A 19,489-nucleotide genomic window follows, 5' to 3' on the forward strand; every position below is an offset into this window, starting at 1 on the left:
GAAGGTGGGGGACCGGCTGGGAGAGGGTACCCCGGCAGGAGCGAAGGTGGGGGACCGGCTGGGAGAGGGTACCCCGGCAGGAGCGAAGGTGGGGGTGGAGCCTGAGCAGATGCTGGAGGGAAGTGGATAGAGTCAGATGTGCTTCCGAGGGAGAAGAAATGGTGCTGAGTTGTCAGCGGGCGGGGGAGGAACCCAGAGGCGTCCACTGGAGTCCTGGTCTGAGAAAAACAAGCTAGTATCAGTTAAGATACTTTTTGGTCTCAAGAACCAAAACCACATGCAAACCAGCTTCCTCAGAACCGAGGGCTCATTGGCTGGTGATTCAGTTACTATGACTGCAGGGTTTGTCATCTTAAAAGTAGTGGCCTAAAATAGCAGTGACCGTTCATTCCCTCTCCTGTGTCAGTGAGTCAGAAACTTGGGGGCCGCACTGTGGGTGGCTCTTGAGAGCTCAGGGTCTCTCCCAAGGTTGTGGTCAGAAGGCGGCTAAGGCGGGGTCATCTGGGGAACTTGAACAGCCGGGCCCCTTCGACAGCTCTCTGATTTCTGTATGATCTCTCCCTGTGGGCTTTCCAGCACGGCGACTCCACGGTAGCTGGATTTCCTACTTGTCAGTCCTGAGAGAGAGCACCCAGTGGGAGCCTTGTTGCCTTCTTTGACCCAGCTTAAGAGATGTGCGGGGTCACTTTTGCCCTCCTCCATTGGTTCACAGTATTTCCAAAGTCCAGGTTGAAGGGGGGGGAGTCCCAGAGTCCAGTCCTCCACGAGGACGTGTTGATGTTACACGGTTCAAAGAGCATGTGGAGTGGGACAGAGAATGGTATAACTGTCTCCAGGTTGTGTAGTCTGCCCTTGCTCATCGCACAGGAAGACTGGCAGAAGGGCAGCCTGCAGGGACAGCTTGACCCAGCAGCTGAAGGATGTCCTTAATATCGTTCTGTGGTGTCAACATCACCTCAGGCTAGCCTTGACTTGCTGGCGGAGTGACTGCAGCGGGTCCAGAACACCCCATCTTCGCCTTCTGAAAGGAGGGAGAGGACCAGCCCTTCTGTAGGCTTTCTTCAGAGAGCCAGGTCATTTCTTTCCCAGAGTTCCCTGCTCTTATTTCTCACTGGTTCCCACTGAGTCATATGTCCATTCTTTACAGGGAAATACTGTGTGCTCACTGACCTAGGTCTCGGCTGTGTGGGCATAACTCCTTGACAAGGGGGGTTTGGGGGTGGAGCACATGGGCCATTGGGGACAAACTGACTTGGCAGTCAGGGAAAGAGGCAGCACTGTCACCAAGAGGGGGTACCATGATGATGAGTGCCATGGTCTTACTGAGTTTGGGGGCGGAGTGGAGACTACCCTGCAACAAGCAGAGAGGCAAGTCCACTGTTGCAGAGGTAAGCATTAGGTCATGGTAGTGGAGGAGACAGTCCTCGGGGTACAAAGAGGATTGTGAGAGAACCAGACCAAACACCAAGGAGCTCCAGTTTTAAGGTCCGGTCAAGAGGAACAGTGGCCAGAAAAATGAGAAGCCAAGAGAACGTAGCCTGTGGGCACATGGCAAGGGCTTCAGGGAGGGTAGAATAACCACCTGTGTCAGAGTTTTTGCCAAAAGATTGCGAGTGTCACAGGGTTTGGTGACATGGAGAGCATCAGTCATGGTAGCAAGAGCCATTTTGGAGGCTGGAAGTGAAAAGTCGTGATGGCAGGGTCCCCAGGGACGGACGATGCTGATTTCTTTCCTTTTCAAAAAGGATCTCTTCAATCACATAGAAAATAGCAAGCAAGAAACTCAGTATGAAGAATTAAAAACAGGACAGAATTCCATGCAGATAGTAGATTAGTGGTTGCCAGAGCATGGAGGGAAGCTGAGGGTGATGGCTGATGGGTGTCAGGCTTCTGTTTGATATAGTTAAAATGGTAATTTCATATGCTCATGAGTATAGTAAAGTCATTGAATTGTGGTAAATTTTATGGTATATGAATATATCTCAAAACTACAAACGAGCTAGAGCAAATGGCGCAAAGCCAGGGTGACATGAAGACTCAGAAGGTCTATACTTGCTAGATGCAAGGCACAAATCAGATTCTGAGCTTCCTGGGAGCAAGCGCAAAAAGGGAAATGAGGCCAGTCGTACAATTCCTGTCTGTGAGATAAATATTAGTCTATGGCACAGACATGCAAGGGTTCCTCCCAGTGCTGTGACACGTGGAGATTTCTGCAGTGTGTTTTCACAGTGGGCAGCTGTGACACTGGGCATGGTGCTCTCAACAGACCCTGGGTGGTCACAGGCAGCTCCGGCCCGCTGTCAGGATGAGGGAGCCTGAGAAGGTATAGTGGCCTCGTGGAATCCAGGGCGGTAGAGCTTGGCCCCTGCCGGCAGGCAGCAGGCCTCTGCCAAGCCTGGTCAGCAGTGGCCGCCCTCCCCGGGACTGTCCCTGGCTGGCTGTGAAACTTACAGTCTCTAAGGTGGAGGAGCCCGGCACTCCCCAGAGGTGACAGGAAAGAAGATGGAGCACAGATCCAGAAGAGAACCTGCAGGTTAACACTGACTTCCTTGCTCCCAAATGCAGTCTTCCCTCTTAGGTCAGGCTGGTCTGGTGAGATGTCCACAGGGCACCTTTTGGAGATGGGCTTTCAGATTCTCCGGCAGCGAGGCCACTGCCCTCTCCCTTGGAGTATTAGCCACACATCTAGACACATGTTCACATACCCGACTCCCCAGGCCCTTGCACAACACACTCTAACTCCTAGGCTCCCACAGTTAAGACCTCCCCACAGGTGTTCACGATAGCCTCTCGCCCTGCCCCCACCCCCCAACACACATGGCGCACAAGTCTTTCTGTCATTCTGCATCCAGCTTCCCCACAGCCCCCAGATCCACACACTGCTGTGGCTCTTATGGCACCTCCTTGTCCCTTCTGTTCCCTAGGGGAAGCCTTGGGCATCAAGTACCCAGTCCAGGTCCCCTACAAGCGAATCAAGAGCAACCCCGGCTCAGTGATCATCGAAGGACTGCCCCCAGGTATCCCCTTCCGAAAGCCGTGCACCTTTGGCTCCCAGAACCTGGAGAGGATCCTCGCTGTGGCTGACAAGATCAAGTTCACGGTCACCAGGTACCCAGGGAAGGGAGAGGAGGCCTAGCAGGCGTGGGGGCTTGCCTCCACCCTCCTTTCCTTCTGTCTGACCTTGGTCCTGCCTCTGTGCTGGACAGGGCGCCCACCCACTGTCACCCTGGGTCCCCAGGGGCAGGGGAAGGGAACTGCAGGCTTGCTGGGGCATAGGGGGCCCCGCACATGTGAACCCTCACCCACCACAGTGGGGGCAGCCTTGCAGCCCCTTCTCCCCGCCCACAGTGCCTGCCTGCTGTACCCCTAGCTGCTAGCTAGGGGAAGCCTTGGTCACTTCAGAGGGGAGGAAAGCTATACAAGTGATTCGCCGGTGGTCACAGAACCAGCAGCAGACCCTGGCCACCCTCCTGCCACATTGTCCTTCCGGCCCCATGCACGCATATCAACACGCCTTACAGCTGGCCTGGGTGCGCCCCAAACGTTCCTAACACTCCCATATCTGTTTCTCTTCCAGGCCTTTTCAAGGACTCATCCCAAAGCCTGGTAAGAGGCACTGGCTGTTGGGGATCGGGGGGCCCCATGGGGCAGGGGGGCAGGGAGCCATTAGTCACAGTGCTTGGTGCCAGAGTCCAAATTCATAGGTCACAGGTGCTGGGGTTCAGGCTCCTGTGCCTCTGTTCCCCCACCTCATAGGCGCCAGCCCCAGATGGGAGGAGGAAACTAGGCTGGACCTGGCTCAGAGAAGGGTGGAAGGGGAGGTGCGAGGCCCCTCCGAGCAGCTTCTGGAGAGAGGGCCAGGCTGGCCAGCGACCGCTCCTGCGGGGGCGGGGGGAGGGCGTTGGGTGGCCTGGGGTGGCCCTGGTGTGGTGGACGGCAGGTGGGTTCCTAACCTCAGGGGGAGGGCTGCCCGTGTGCGGACCCCTGAGCTTGGTGGTAAGATGTGTGTCTGCCCCGGGTTTCGTAGACAACATCCTCCCCTTTCGAGGCATCCATCTTCTCTGTGGCTGCGTCCCTGCCCTCCCAAGCTCTGGATGAGCAGGCACTGTCTCAGAGGGCAGAGGGGACCACGGAATAGCCACCTGGTGGCACTTCAGGCTGAGCGGGTCTCCAGTCATACATGGACCCAAGAACCTGTGTACAGAGAGACAGTGGAGCCCCTCGGGGAAGCTGTGCCGAAATGCTGGGGGCAGGTGCACCGTCTCAGGGCCTGGGCGGAGGAGGCCTGTGGTCCAGGACTCCACCTCACCTTCAGGAGAACGTTGGTGCACGCTGCCCCCTGAAGCTGCTCACCCCAGTGCCAGGCCTGGCTGGGTGGGCCTCTGGGGATGAGAGGAGAGGCCATCAGACCGGAGGGGAGTGGGCCCTCCCAGGATGGCGTGACATGGCGGCTCCTATTGAATGGGAGGCTGGGGACGGGGGGTGCCGCAAGGGCTCCTGAAGAGGAAGACTCCAGAAGAGCCTGGGGAAGGCAGGACTTGGAGAGCCAGGGAGGAGAGGGGAGCGGAGGAAGGAGGTGGTGAGCAGCAGGGCCCGGGGCCCTCTCACAGGTGTTTTTTCTGAGCTCTCAGAGGTGTGACATGCTCAGTGGCATTCTGAGTAAGGCGGGGATGGCTTGCCCGCCCCTTCCTGTGGTCCCTGGGCCATGCCTTCCTGCTGCTGCCGCCCCCAGGCTCCTCCCCACCTCCCCACTCTAGGAGTGGCTGCTGGACCCCACCCCCACCACCACCCCCTGCTCAGGACCATGGGCCCCCCTGCTTCACTGAGTGCCCCGCTGGGGGCTTCTGCTGAAGGTGGTGTCAGTGCCAGGCACTGTTGGGCCAGTTCCCAGGAGCCCCGACAGGAAGACCAGAGGTGCCTCCCTCTGCCCACAGAGAGAAGTAGAGTGAGGCAGCCCACAGGCCTCCCCTCTGCAGCCCCTGAGGCCTCCAACCCCCCTCCCTGTGGGGAGGGTCCACATCTAGGCTCAGGGGCCGGCGCATCTCAGATGAGTCCGGACAAGAGACTTGTGACCCCTGACGTGTGCCGGGCTAGAGGTTCAGTATTTGCACTGTTACTTTTTCTAGGTCCCCTTGTTGCAAATGAGACTGTGGCTGAGGGAACTCAGGTGCTTACCTGGGTGCCCCACCTGTCTCGAAGGAACAGTTGGCACCGTAGCCTCTCCTGCATTCCACCAGGGAGAACCACACTCCAGCAGAACGCTGGGCTTTGGGAAGACCTGGGCGAGGCTCGCCCTCCAGCCAGGGGCGCGCACCGCCCTTTTGCCACTTAGCTGCTTCTCAGATCTCAGCCTGGGGCAGCCTGGCCCAGGTCTCTGCTCATCTGCCTGCCAGCCATCACCCTCCCCTTTGGCTCCTGCAGTGCAGACAGCCCTTGGACACACTTTCTCTGCCCACATGGCATGGGAGAGGATGGCAGGCTGCCTGGAGGAGGAGATGGAAAGTGTCCTGGCCCAGCCCTCAGGGTGGAACTGCCAGCACCTTTCCAGGCATTGGCACCTGGGCCAGGCGTCAGCCGGAGGGCAGCATCCAGGCCAGCTCCACGCTGACTCACGCCACTCGCCTCGCTGTGCTGGGAAGGGGCCCAGACTCGTCAGGGTCATTGAGTGCTGCTGCTTTCCCAGGGAGGCGATTCCCAAACTCTCCTTCAGACAGTCACTGAAGCCTGTCACAGCAACTCGTGGGGTCCCAGGGCATAGGAGCGTGATCTGTGGGGGCTGCAGTATGTTGGCTGGTGCCCTGGGCGTCTGGAGGATGGCAGATACTCCACTTTGGGGTTTTGGATCTGAGACATTGTGTAGGCTGTGGCAAAGCACAGGACTCAGATCCTGGTTCAGATCTCAGCGCCCCTCTTACTAGCCTTGCAGTTCTGGGTTCATTATTCCCTATGTCCACGCCTCCACTTCCTCATGTGTAAGATGGAGCTAGCGCAGGTGACCAGAAGGAGATCAGTGTGAGCAGGGGCGGGCGAACCATGGAGCACTGGTTTCCAGCAGTGAGGCTGGCTGTTGTATTGTTTTCCCTGGGATGCAGGAAGGCTCCCTGGAGGAGGCGACACTACCTGAGCCTTGGGGGGTGAGCAGAAAGCCATGTGGTGTGGACAGCAGGAACAGGCCCAGCTGGGGGGGGCAGGGATGTGGGATGGAGGGGGTGTAGCCAGGGGGCCAGGCTGGGAGGACATGGCCCAGCATGCCACAGAGCCAAGCCTCCCCCTAGGTACAGTCTTCAGAGACTTTTCTTTTTTTCTTTCATCCTCCTCCAAAAATATGGAATGAACCTTCATCTTCAACCTTAGAAGTGTAAGACATGTAAGCTTTGTTATTATTCTGAACTTGAACTAGGTCCCTAGCAGAAACCTAAATTGAGCGCATCTAAGAGCCCTTTTTTTTCCCCGGTGCTGGGATCCAACTTCTAGAAGGATTCACTGTGCCAAGAAGTTAGGGTGAGCGGCCCATTAACTCTTGGATAACGTGTCCGTACGGCTACCCACAAGACATCTGTGGACAGCTCCACTCAGGTGGTTGCAGAGAAGCCCCTTAACCTGCTGAGAGCCTTCCAGGCCCTGGAACCTGCCATGAATCCCATCCCTTGTCCAGTTCGGCACTACAGGGTGTTTGAGCATGAGCAAACCCATGCTTGGGGGAAGCCAGATCAGTAGGATTGTGGTGCAAAAGCCACAACATTGGAGGGGGTGGCCCTGCTCAGGGGTGAGAGCTGGGAAGGAGGGGTCTCCCCTGGGGAGGAGATAGACACTGTAAAGGGTGGCTCTGAGCTTTCTAGGTCCTTTATGGAAGAATCGGGAACCATCCTGAGAAGGTGAATTCTAAAGAGGGAAATGACGCTTTAAAGATCAATTGGTTATTAAATCTGAGCCTTGCACAGCACAGCCTGGAACTGTGGGTCAGTGGGGGTGAGAGGGGGTGTGAAGGTACAGACTTTTCTGGGTCGATTTTGTTTCAGGTCAAAAGAGAGAACCCCAGAATGCCTTTAGTGGTGTCCCAACTGGGCGCCTTTACAGGCTCCCTCGGGGCCTCAGTTTTGCCACTGTGGCCAGTAGCCCTACCTGCTCATGTGTGGTGGTGGGCAGGTGCCAGAGAGGAAGATGGAGCGGGCTGAGCCTCAAAGGGTGCTGGGTGGGGCTTTGGAGCTCAGGTCAGGGACGTGGGCCGGGATTTCATAAGATCCCTGGGTGGTGGAGATGCTGGCTAGAGGGACTTTGAGGGGACAGAGGGAGGGTGCAGGGGTGGGGGGGCAGCAGAGGGATGATGGAGCCAGGCTGACCACTTATACTAGCGTGGACTTCAGCTCTGCCTTCAAGGGCCTGAGGTAACCCAGCCTGACCCCAGGGGCGCGAGCCATTGAGGTCAGGGAGAGGGGTACATCATCGGTAGCTCCCTGTTCCCTAGCTAGGTTGCTTGCCCTCCTGTCTTCAGCAGCTCCCATTAAAGGTGGGAACTAGGCCAGCATCAGAGAGGCAGGTGGCTGCGCACAGCACCAGGGACCTTGCCCTCAAGCGCCAGCTCTTGGAGACATGTGTCCCGGGGCCCCCAGGCCACACGGGCACCCGGCCAGCAGTGTGCAGGGCTCAAAGGGAGGTTTGTTGCAGAGGGACTCGGGGGGGCCTGACATCCCCCTCTGTGCTCTCAGTGGCACTGCTGAGTCAAGGCCTATCTCTTCCCAAAATGCAGAGGGGCTCGAGGCCACAAAAACTCCGGACAGCAAAGGAGGTTGCTGCTCAGGAACATGGGTAAGAAGCAGTGGTGACCAAGGGAGGAGAGAGGCCCTGCCCAGTGTCTGGTGCTAGGATAGCCACAGAACATTCTAGTAGGTCTTAAACATCGAAAGGGAAATACAGATACATGCCCCTGGTAGAAATTTGGAAATCGCAGAAATCTAACTGCCCAGAGATGACTGTTCATTTTGGCAATGGTCTGTTTCTTCCAGATTTACCCCCCAGCTTATTAATTTTACATTCACTGTTCCTACCATAAAATTACACATACATTTTCAATATCAGTATTTTCCTTTGTCTTTGAGGCACATTACAACCTTCCCCCACTTGGGCAGCTCCCATCAGCTTCTCTTGCTGGTTGCAGCGTCTTCCCTATCGGTACACTGTTCCCTCAGTTACCAGCCTTGCAGGAGGAAACTGAGACTCAGAGAGGTTAGAGACTTGCTGAAAGTCACACAGCAGGTGCAGCATGATGAGTTTGAGGCCAGGGCTTGCTGTCCACTGCCTCCCCTCCCAGGAGTGGTGTCTCTGCGCGCTTCCCCTGCCAGTCTGTGCCCCACTGGTCTTTCATCCACCCTGGCTGGCTCTTTGCTGCCCCCTTCTGGCTACTAGCGGTTATAACATCATCCCTGCCTAGCTAACCAGTCATTTATTTCTATGATAAAAATGTATTGAGTGCCAATTCTGTGCTAAACAAGATTCAGGAATACAAATAGACAATAACCTCTGTCCTTGTGGAGCTTGTAGGCTAGTGTGGGAGACATCTAAATAAACAAATAGCGTCACATTCAACAGTGATGAGTACCACAGGGCAAATAGAAGGCTGTCCATGACAAGGATTCTTTCCCATAGACCACCAGGAGTTAAGGCCCGCAAGGAAGGAGGGTAGGAATCTGTGAGCCAGGTGGAAATCCAGGTCAAGGATGGGGGGAGGAGTCAGCAAAGCCTCCAGGGCCCTGGGCATAGTTAGAAAGTGAGGCCAGCATGATCGTTGATAGAATGAATGTGGGTGAGAAAAAGAGAGGTCAAAGATGGCATCAAGATTTTGTCCCAGATACCTGTAAAAAAAAAATTCTTAATAAAAAATATAAACTTCATGTTAAAAATAAATAAAATGATTCAGTCCTGAGCAGCTAGCGGAGGAGAGGACAGGCCGTTGGTGGATAGGGTGGACACCCAGGCAGACAAGCAGCTAGAACTCCAGAGAGGGACCCGCTGGAGACGCTGTTGGGGGCCATTCTGTGTTTACCCAATTTAAGCCGGGAAACTGGATCACCGGCAGGGTGAGTGTGGACAGCAGGAAGGATCCCACAGATGAGCCCTGGGGCCCTCCAGCATCTGGGTGTTGGAGAGCTAGACAGAACACCCAGAAGGTGTGAGGTTCCTGAGTCAAGTGAGAATCTGTTAAAAGAAGGAACCAGATTGCCTTGGCCAAGGGCGGCTTCAAGGTCAAGCGTGGACAAAGCAGTTAGGGAGCAGTGGAGGCATCGGAGTGGGGGAGCGGCTCCGGAGAGTGAGAAATGGCCCCGGCCAGGAAAGCCGGCCCTAGAGAGGGTGACAGGTGGGACCAGTGGCTCAGAGAAGTGAGTGAAGGGAGGATGTGGGTCAGGATGGGTAAGGAGGGGCCTCACTCAGAGAGGTAGGTGGGGGAAGGGCTGCTGAGAGTTGTACTGAGCCCTCTGCCAGCTTCTAGAGAGAGAGGGTCAGAGCCGCACACTTGCGGTCTGTGTGGGTGAAGGGTGGCTGGGGTCCAGGCGCTTGAAGGAGGGCTGGCAGCAAGGGAGGGGTGGTCAGAGGAGGAAGCACCAATGTGTGCGCCCCTTTGGGGACCACAGGTTTAGGAGAGCCGGGGGGGGGGGTGGCAAGGCACAGAGCTGGCTGTGGAGGTGTGTCTGCCCACAAGTGAGCCCTCAGGAAATCTGAGCGGAGCAGTGTGGGTGTCCCGCACCCACCTGCCATGCGAATGCAGTGCCATCCCAAGGCGAGATCAGCTCTCCACCGGCCGGCCTGGCCAGCACACATCTGGGAGTCGGGTGCGCCCCAGGAGCTGGGGGTTTCCTGACCAGCAAAGGCGGGAGCTAGGGAGTGATCATATCCAGCCTTTGCTGAGTGCCCAGGTTGTGCCTCTCAGGAGCGTCGGGCGTCCAGCAGCAAACCCGGGAGATTGATGCCATTTTGCGGCTGAGCACACTGAAGCTGGAAGAGGCAGAGAAAGTCACATAGTTAGCACAGAGCCGAAGTCATACCAGGTCTGTGCTATTCTGGAGCTTGGGCGAGGGGAGGGGAGAGCACCAGGAAAGAATGAGGCCAGAATTATTAAAGACCTTGACCTGGAAGTCCTGTCTTAGAGCACTGAAGATTTTTTCAGTCAAGAAAGTGATAGGATCAGATTTGCATTGTCTTACAATTACCATGGTAACCACACTTGCACCCAGAAGGGGCGGATTGGAGAAGGGAAAACTGGGGCAGCAAAGCCGAGGAGCTTGAGGAGGCCTGATCCCGGCGCAGCTGCAGGACCCCGAGATGGGTGAGGTTAGAATCTAGAGGTGGCAGCAGCTGTGCAGAGAGAGGGGAGGAGGGCAGAAAGGGCATTGGTGTATCCGCCCCGGGGTCACGGGCCAGTGAGAACTTGGGGGCGAATGTGCAGTTGGTGGGTCCCGTGGGTGCCTAGAGCGGCAGGGTGGCCTGGCACTGGGCAGGGCATGACACACCATGGCAAGTGAGCAGCTAGGAGAGGCCCAGGGCCAGCCCAGAGCACACCGACCTCCACGGGACCTTGAAGGAGAGAAGCTTGTAGAAGAGAAGGAGCTGGGAGGTGGAGGAATGTGCTGTAAGGGGAGCTGAGCCAGTCAGCTGTCTACAGATCTCTGCAGAGAGCAGAGGAATCAAGGAACCAAAGAGCGTCTGCAAACAAATAGCAGTGGTTAAAGAACAGCCTTGGAGGGTGTGACTGCAGCCTTCTGCCTGGCTTTAGAGCCTCAGAGGCACACGGCGGGGCCTTCCTTCCCTCCGCTGCCAGCTTCAAGGTTCCCCACTGCTCTTCTTGGGCTTAGAAGCCAGGTGCTAACCCAGGGCGCAGTCAGCTGCCGGGCCCCAGCTCCCTTCCAGGGAAACCCAGCCGGTCCCTCCCCTGGGGGTCTCCCTTTTACCCAGAGGTGCATCCCCCTGTTGAACCTGGGTAAGCAGCCAGACTTCGCCCCCACTCCAGAGCAGGGGCCAGGCCCCCCAACCCCACCCCAGAGCAGGGGCCAGGGCTGCCACCGTCTTGTGTGATTCCAGCAAGTCAGGTTTGCCTGTCTGGGCCTTAGTTCTTCTACTCGCAGGTGGGAAAGTCCCAGCCTTGCCGTGCTGGGACTCACAAGCAAGGCGGCGAGGGGAGAGCGGAGGGCCTGACTGTGCGGGAGGTGGCAGGGTGGAGGGGCCCGGGCCGGGCCTGATAGACCCTGATGCCCAGGAGGCCAGAGCCCGCGCCCCCGCCCACCAGGGCCCAACCTGTGGATCGTCCCAGCTTTATCTAGGAAGTTCCCAGAGTCTGCTCCATAAACTCTTTGAGTTTTTGATTTAAGGAACTGTATTAAAATACATTCTGCTGAGGAAGATGGATTACCCACACCTCCCACCCAGCTTTGTGTTAGGCCCGGTTTGAGAAGCTCAGCTGTGAGGGGAAGGCCTCCCGCGCAGAGGGCTTCGATCCCATTTGTAGGGCGTTGGGGGACAAGTAGGAGAAGCCAGGCTCCTAGCCTCTGCTACATCTGTCACCTCTGCGGGTTCTCCTGTCATTCCACTGCTGTGTGAAATGACCTTCGTGGAGCAGAGGGTGTTTGGGGGTGACAGGGACTGGACAGGAGGGGGAACAGCTGATTCTACTCTTCTGAGCTGTGTGATCTTGAATAAGTTAACTTTGACATTGGATAAGAACTTACTGTGTGATCCTTACTGTTTCTGGGCTTCAAGGTCACTTGGAGCAAGGACACCTTCCATGGTGGCCCCCCAGCCCCCCTCTCTTCTGTCTCCCACACCCAGGGGTTATTTCTTCCTCCCTAATCAGAGTTTAGGTCCCTTTGTCTCTCAGTCTTCCCCTCCCCCACTTCCAACTCTTGCGAGCTCAAAATAAAACTGTCCTTTCTCAAGTTTCTAAAGATACCACAATTCCAGCGCCAGCCACATGTTTCTCCACTTAATTATCTCTGCTTTTCTTTGTTAATTAGGCTCCAGTAATGATCTCCCTTCTGCCTTCCTGGGAAGAGCTGGCATCTCGCTAGGCGGGGCTGGGAGGCCTCTGTGGGCAGACTCCCAGCTGCCAGGCCCAGAATTGGCCCGCTGCCTCCTTTCTTCCCAGTGAGGCTCTGTGGGTGATGGAAGATGTGATGTCGGGGAGGCCCGCCCTTTCCTGGATGGTGGGGGCCCAGCTGGGTCACTGCAGCCCTGTCCTGCCCCTGCCAGCCAAGCCCTGCCAGACGGGGGGAGGGGGCCTTAGATTTCCCAACACTTGTTAGATGGGGCTCCACAAGCCCCAGAAGGCAGCAGTGGGGGGGGCTTCAGAATCATCTGCAACATTCCAGAAAGCTTCACTGAAATGACTTCCTCAGCTGGGACCACCCAAGCTGACAGGAACAACCGGGGCTTTTATTAAGACTGGAATGAGATCAGCTGGAGGGGTCACCAGACACGGGGTGCTGAACAGAAGCTCTGGCTGGCTGATAAATGTGGCTTTGAGCCACAGGCACGGAGGCGGGGCCCTAAGCCGGCTGCACACATGTACTTTACTGGTGAACACGATCTCTCCAGTCTCCTGGAGAAGAGCATGGTGACAAAGGGGGCCTCGTGGTGGGAGGTGGGGGACACGGGGCATGCCGCCTGAGCCTGGAGACCCTACAGCCCAGGGACTTGACCGCAGACGGGCCTGTAGGGTTTTGGGAGCTCGGGTGCTATCTTGGGTCAAGCACTGTTACAGGACGTCTGTGAGGCCGACTCCCAGCAGGGAGGGGGAGAAACGGGCTTTTGATTAACACCAATTGAAAAAATAAACCCTGCCTCATGGAGCTTATATTCTGGTGTGGATGCAGAGAACAAACAAGGAGTGAAGTCAAAAGCGTGTTAGGTGAGCATGTAAGGAGAGGCAGGGAAACAGATGGGAGAAGACATTGTGCTTTTTTTTTTCTTTAAGTTATTTATGTATACAGAACTGGGGTACAGGGGCATTGAGAAGACCCACCAGAGACAGAGTGGGGAGCAGAATAGGTAGATTAATGAAGTACACTGCTGAGGGGAGCAGCAGGTGAGACAGGAGAGGTCTGCCGCGCCATGTGGGTCACCTCCCTGGCCAGGGATGGAACTCGTGTTGAGGCGGCTGGGGCTAGCTACATTGTGCTGTGCTTTAACCCGTTGCATAATTGGGGAGGGCCCAAGATTGTGCTTATTTTTAAGGGGTTGTCAACAGTAGATGAGGTGGTGACAAGGAAGACCTTTGAGTAAAGACGTGGAGGGGATGGTAGTAAGCCAGGAAGAGCACTGTAAGCAGGAAGAACAAGTGCAAAGGCCATGTGGTCACCTGCCCTGGTGGTAGAGGAGGGGAGAGGCATGGGCAGTGAGAGAGGAGGTGGAAATGACTACAGCAGGCTTTTGCTTCAGTGAGCTGGCAGCCACTGCAGTAGGATTCTGAGCAGAAAGAGACAGAATTTAATGGGGTTTAACAGGCTCCTCTGGCTGCTGGGGGAGGACAGACAGAGACCCAAGGGGGAGGACAGACAGAGACCCAAGGAGGCGATAGTAACAGCCCAAGTCAGGTGTGAGTCATTGGCAGCTAAAGCCAACAGAACTTGCTGATGTTGGCTGGGAGAGAGACGAGTCAAGTTGACCTTAGGTATTTTTGGACGGAGCTTCCAGAAGGACAGAAGTGCCAGCAGGCAAGACAAGGAAAATGCAGGAGAAACCATCTGTGGAGGGGATAGAGTATCAGCTTGTGGCTTAAGTCTAGGGTGTCATCCGGTAGCAGTTTGATGTTTAAGTGGGGATCTGGGGAAGCAGTCTGGGCTTGAGGTGTAATTTGGGAAATCATGAGCATATTGTTGGCAGTTAAAGCCCTAAAAGAGAATGAGGTCATTGGGAGTGAGTCAAGTCAAAGGGCCAGAGTCCTGGTGCCCTCAGCATTTGGAGCACAGGAAAATGAAAACTGGTGAGGTAGGAGGAAGCCAGGAGTGGCTGGCATCTTGGAGCTAGATAGAAAACCCCCATTTCTGCCTGAGGGAGAGCCTTTTCCCCTTATGACCCAGAAAGAGGCGACAGCCCAGAGACTTGCCTGAGTGTCCAGCAGGGACCCTGAATCAGACCACAGTACCTAGCTCCCTCCCTTCCCCCTATGCAGGATAATAGATACCGCACAGGGCGAGGCAGGAAAAGACTTCCCCTCCACATGCCAGAAAGTAAGGGAACAAGAGTTTCTATTATCTGTTCTTTGAAACTGTAGGTTTCCTTGGCCTCTGGGGTGGAGACCTTGGGAGCGGCTGGGCTGGGTGAGAACACATTAGCTGGAGGGAAACCAGTCCAGCAGAGCCTTGTTTGCCAGAGGAGGGATGGGTTTGCCCCCAAGGACAACAGAGAACCCTTGGCAGGTTTAAGGTAAAGAATAACACTGTCAGACTGTTGAGAAAGATGCCCATGGCTTGCAGAGCAGAGGATGACTTTGTGGAGGCCAGGCCAGCAGTTCTTGCTATTCAAGATGAGGTAATGAAGCCTAACTGCACTATGGGTAGAGCTGCAGGCCTTGTCTCCCACAAAGTGACCCATGGTGGTAACCATGGGATTTGTGGGTGAAGGTGAGGGGGTTCAGGGAGTTTGTATTAGTTTCTGTGGCAGCTGTAACCAGTTTCCCAAATTTAGTGACTAAACACAAATGTATATACCCTTATAGTGGTAGAGGTTGGAAGTGGTTCTTACAGGGCCAACGTTGGTGTCAATAGGTAGTGTTTCTGTGGGTGTTCTGAGAGGAGACACTAAGGTTCCTTGTCATCTCTAGCTTCTAGAGATCACATTCCTGGCTCCTCTTCCATCTTCAAGTTACTGCTTCTTTTGTCCCCTCTCCTGCTTTTGACCATCTTGCCTCTTCATAAGGAGCCTGTGGTTATGTATTTGAATAATCCAGGACAATCTCTGCATGTCTAGAACCTTAGTCATACCAGAAAGTCCCTCTGCCAGGTAGAGAAACATAGCTACATACTCTGGGGTTTGGTGTGTGGGCAGCTTTGGACACAGCCTGGTTGGAGGCAGCTGAGGTTTCTCTCCTGAGTGACCATGGAAGAGAGGGGAGCTGGGGACTCTCAAGAAGCCTAGGGATGAGGGACAGGTTTGAGGGAGACCTGGAGAGCTTTTGGGCATGTGCAGGATCAGAGGTGCTCCAGGAGTTTGGGAGTTTCAAGTGCAGAAAGAAGAAGGAATTCCAGCATGGACACCCTCCACACACATACCACAACAGTAGAAAAAGGCCCTACTAGGCAGTTGATCTGATAACATGTCTGAAATTTGGTCATTCCTCCCACTGTCCTTAGAGGCAGAACAGAAAAAGGCAGCATTCAGATGGCTAGAAGTTAGAGATAATGTCCTGGCTCCCCCACTTAATTGCAGCATCACTGGATCACTTCTGTGCCTCAATTTCTCATTTTCAACATCTGTAAAATGGACATGGACTCACAGAGTTGTTGGAAGGATTAAGTGAGTGAGTCCATGCAGAGACCTAGGAACAGCACCTTGAATGAAGAGCTTCATTTCTCAAATGATGACTTAGCAAGTGCCTAAGATGCGGTGGGCCTGATGGTGGGTACTGGGGCTATAATAGTGACCCTACAGGTAACAAAGGGAAGTGTTGGCCCATTAGCTCTGTAGTTGGCTGTAGTGTTGGCTCCATTGAGGATCATGTCCACAAAATCAGTCCCTACCCCAGAAGATGCCACAGAACAGGTATCCTTTCTGCCCTGGCCTGTGGGGCCAACTGGTCAACCTCCATTTCGTACATTTTTCCCTTGTTAGGCACTGTCACCCTGCTTGTCCTTAGTGGATGGCATTTTGTGCCTGGTGGTGGTTCACCTAGGGCTTGGCCAGGCTGTGGGTCCATGTTGTACCTGAGACCGTAGAGGAAGGAAGGAGAGAGGAGAGGGAAGGAGGCACTTCTCTTGAAAAGAGCCATGCCTGTGGCCAGTCCAGGATTGTTTGTCCATGAAGGGCAGCCCTGGGGCCACACCTCACCCCCAAAACTTGGCTCTTGCTCAGTCAAGCAGGTTCAAGCCATAAGGCTACAGACCTCCAAGAAAGTTCTGGGCCCCGCCACAGAGGACCTCAATTAAAGTCTTGGCACCACTGGTGGCAAAGCACATTACCTTGGTAGCCATGCTTAGAACTCTTCATTCCTGTCTCCCTTTCCTCAGCAATAAAATTGAATCAGTACAGACAAGTTAGGCACAAATTCCCCTAAACAAGTGATCATACCTGCTGGGTGTGCACCTCAGTGTTTGGCAGCCAGTGTCAGGGCCCAGTAGCCCTAACAAGGGAGACCCCAGACAGAGGGCCCCACCTCGGGATAGTGTTGCAATCCCTTGTGTGCAGCAGGTCAGCTGAAGGTCAGACAGCCAGACTCCAGGAAAAGCATGGAGCAGCTGCCCAGGCAGGTCATGGCCACCTACCACCCCAGGGAGAGGAGATGGATCGATGGGGGTACAGAACCCAGCCTGAAGGAACCCCCAGGGAAAAGGTTTACCTTCATTCCTCCCTCATGCTCCCTTCTTCCTCCCCAGGGACCTCATGCCCTGATGAGATCAGGGTGCGTGGTTCACGACGCACTCTGTCTTGTGTCCCTGCAGGGAAAGGTGCACTGGACTGATGAATTAATTGACCCAACATACCTTTGTAATTTATAAAGAATGACAACAATCATAGAGTCCCCAAATATTCTTCACCCACGCAGGATGTTAGTGTCTTACATAACCATGGCACGTGTCAACACTCAGAAATTAATGTGGATTGATCAGTACAATTAACTGCATTACAGGCTATTCACATTTTATCAGCTCTTCATTGGCATCCCTTATGTTCCAGGATCCAATCTAGGATTCCACACTGTGTTTGGAATTCATTTATTTTTAATCTGTTAGCTATGCCTCCTGTTTGCTTGTTCACTTGTCAATAAACACTACAATGAATGCTCGTGAAACCCCACCCACCTCGAGCTGGAGCAGCACCAGTAACACCCACCCACCCTGTTCTTTCCTACATCTCCTCCTCTCTCCCCAGAGCAAATAATCTGAATTGCATATATATTTTTCTCTTGGCTTTTCCCTCTAAAATCTTAAAACTGCAGGGAAAAATGAAAGAATAGCATAATGACTACCTGTATATCCTTTCTGTGGACTCATTAATTCTTAACACTTTGCCAAGTTTCTTTCTGTCTCTGTCTCTCATGCACACACACACACCGCCCCATTTATTTTTCTCTCTCTCTCTCCATTTGAAGTAAGCTGCAGACATCTTGTCTCTTCATGCCTAAATATTTTAACACACATCTCCCACATCTCTTCAGAACAATGCCATTCTTTTACATATCCACAATACTATTACAATGCTCATTAAACATAATAACTCCCTATCATCTAATGTACAGTCTATATTCATATTCTCCAAAATGTCTTTTATAGCTCTTCTCCCCCAGGATAGGATTGTTGCTCCAGGTAGATTTTTTTTTTTTAAATGGCTGTATTATATGTAATATTTGTCTAAACTGAAACTGTTTCTTTGTCATTGTTTTTTAAAACTTTTATAAGTATAATACCCTATTGTATCAAGTCTAGGACTTGCTCCTGTCACTGGCATTAAATAATATGGTGTTAAAATGTGTAGCTGAACTGCAGTTTTCACTGCTCTATAATATTCCATTGTATGACCATCATGCACACATAATGGCGTTTCTAACAATGACAGATTGCATGTGGGATGGTCTCTGTGTACACTGAGTCCATAGTAGGTTATCCCCTCTAAGTGTGTGTAATTATACACCGTGATGTTTGCGCAACATCAAAATCCGCTTGATGACTCATTTCTCAGTTGTTAATCTCCCAGAGACTAACGGGATTGATTCATCTGTCTTCCTGGCCTTGGTCATTTGAGTTACTCCCTTGGTTTTGCTCTCATTAAGAGGGCCATTAGCACTCTGAAATGTGCACCGTACGAAGCTGTCTCATGGGCATGAGACCATGGGCCTGGGCACGGCCCTCACCCCACTGCAGCGCGGCCCTCCTCCCAGCTTCAGTTTCCATGAGGGTGATAGGATTCCCCTGTGGCTATGTGCAGTTCAGAGAAGTGGCTGAATAATGCACCTTCTTATCCTGACGAAACTGGTGCCAGGAAAGGGCGTTGTGCAAGTTGCAGAGGCAGGGGCATGACTGACCCCCCACTTCAGTGGCCCCTGCTGCCTGCTTGAGGCAGCTCTTCCTCTGTGGTGGGGACACCACAGCTGTTTCCCCTCTGTGCTCTTCAGGGTGTGCACTGTGTCTGCACTCCCAGCCCGGGCCTGGCCACAGGAGGGGCTCTGTGGCAGCCCTGGAGACTGCAGAGGAGGGATGTTTACTCACCTCGCTTCACAGATAGCTTCTGCCCTTGCGGGGCCTCCCTTGCTGACGGCTGCCTCTGTGCTGTTTATGGTCATGGTTATCAACATACTTGAGCGGCAGACATCCAAAAGAGGTGGAAAAAAGCCAAGGCTGTTCAGGGTTCTTGTACTTTGCCCCAGGAGAGGGCTGTGGGGCCACCCCAGGCATCACCCTGAGCCAATTGGGTTAAAATTGTGTACAGAGCAGGTCTGTGATTTAATAAACTTGGTTGCTTTCTTCCCTCCTCCCACACCCCTGGGCAAAATTCAGTTCCTTCTCCTAAAAGACAGCAGATTAGAAGCAGCAAGATGAGAGCTGCCATGAGGCAGACAATAGAGCGATGGGGAAGCTGAAAAACTGGAGTGAGCAGGAAGAAGCCTGAGAAGCAGCCACCAGGCCACTTTCCTGGCAGAGCAGGCTCAGCTGCACTTTCTGGCTGGCTGGGTCAGGAGTATGATCACCTCACCCCCCAAAATAGGTCCGACAAACTGAGGTAATTTAAGAGGACAAACTTTGTTATCTGGAAGATTCTCATATGTCAAAGTCTCATATGAGATTCCAAGATCATTGAGGCCCTAATCTAGCTAATAACATCAACAACTTGGCTTTGATAGCAGGAGGCCTTGAACTTTTTTTTTAAAGATTTATTCACTTATGCCACAGAACTGGGGTACAGGCCAGAGGTGTGGTGGGTGGGAGGATTCACCAGAGACAGAGTGGGGAGCAGAACAGGCAGACTGAAATACACTGCTGAGGGGAGCAGCAGGCGAGGCAGGAGAGGTCTGCTGTGCTATGTGGGTCAGCTCCCTGGCCGGGGATCGAACTCACACTGCAGCGGCTTTGGCAAGCTTCATAATGCGGTGCCTTAACCCTTTGCGCCACCAGGATGAACCCCGGCCTTGAACTTTTTGTATGTGAAAGCCCTGGATCCTCCCAGCTGGTCAGGATTTCCCATGGAGGGACTCTCCCCACTATGGCACAACCATCCCTCTCCCAGGGCTGTGGAAACTGAGCCACAGAGAGTCAGTCATCTTTTTCAAACATCACACAGAGTTAGGGTTAGAATG

The 19,489-nt window shown here is 54.0% G+C and overlaps 1 protein-coding gene across 3 annotated transcripts in view; it reads left to right on the forward strand.

The window, feature by feature from the left end:
• Positions 1-19,489, forward strand: part of GTF2IRD1 (GTF2I repeat domain containing 1) — an 89,788-nt gene that overhangs the window by 63,335 nt on the left and 6,964 nt on the right. For all 3 annotated transcript variants that reach the window (XM_004688304.2, XM_012729234.1, XM_012729235.1), the window contains 2 exons: positions 2,925-3,108; positions 3,578-3,606. In XM_004688304.2, the coding sequence (XP_004688361.1) occupies positions 2,925-3,108; positions 3,578-3,606 (213 nt within the window). The remainder of the gene's footprint in view (positions 1-2,924; positions 3,109-3,577; positions 3,607-19,489) is intronic.

Source organism: Condylura cristata, unplaced genomic scaffold, assembly GCF_000260355.1.
Source record: "Condylura cristata isolate star-nosed mole 26May11 unplaced genomic scaffold, ConCri1.0 scaffold00024, whole genome shotgun sequence".
NCBI lineage: Eukaryota > Metazoa > Chordata > Mammalia > Eulipotyphla > Talpidae > Condylura > Condylura cristata.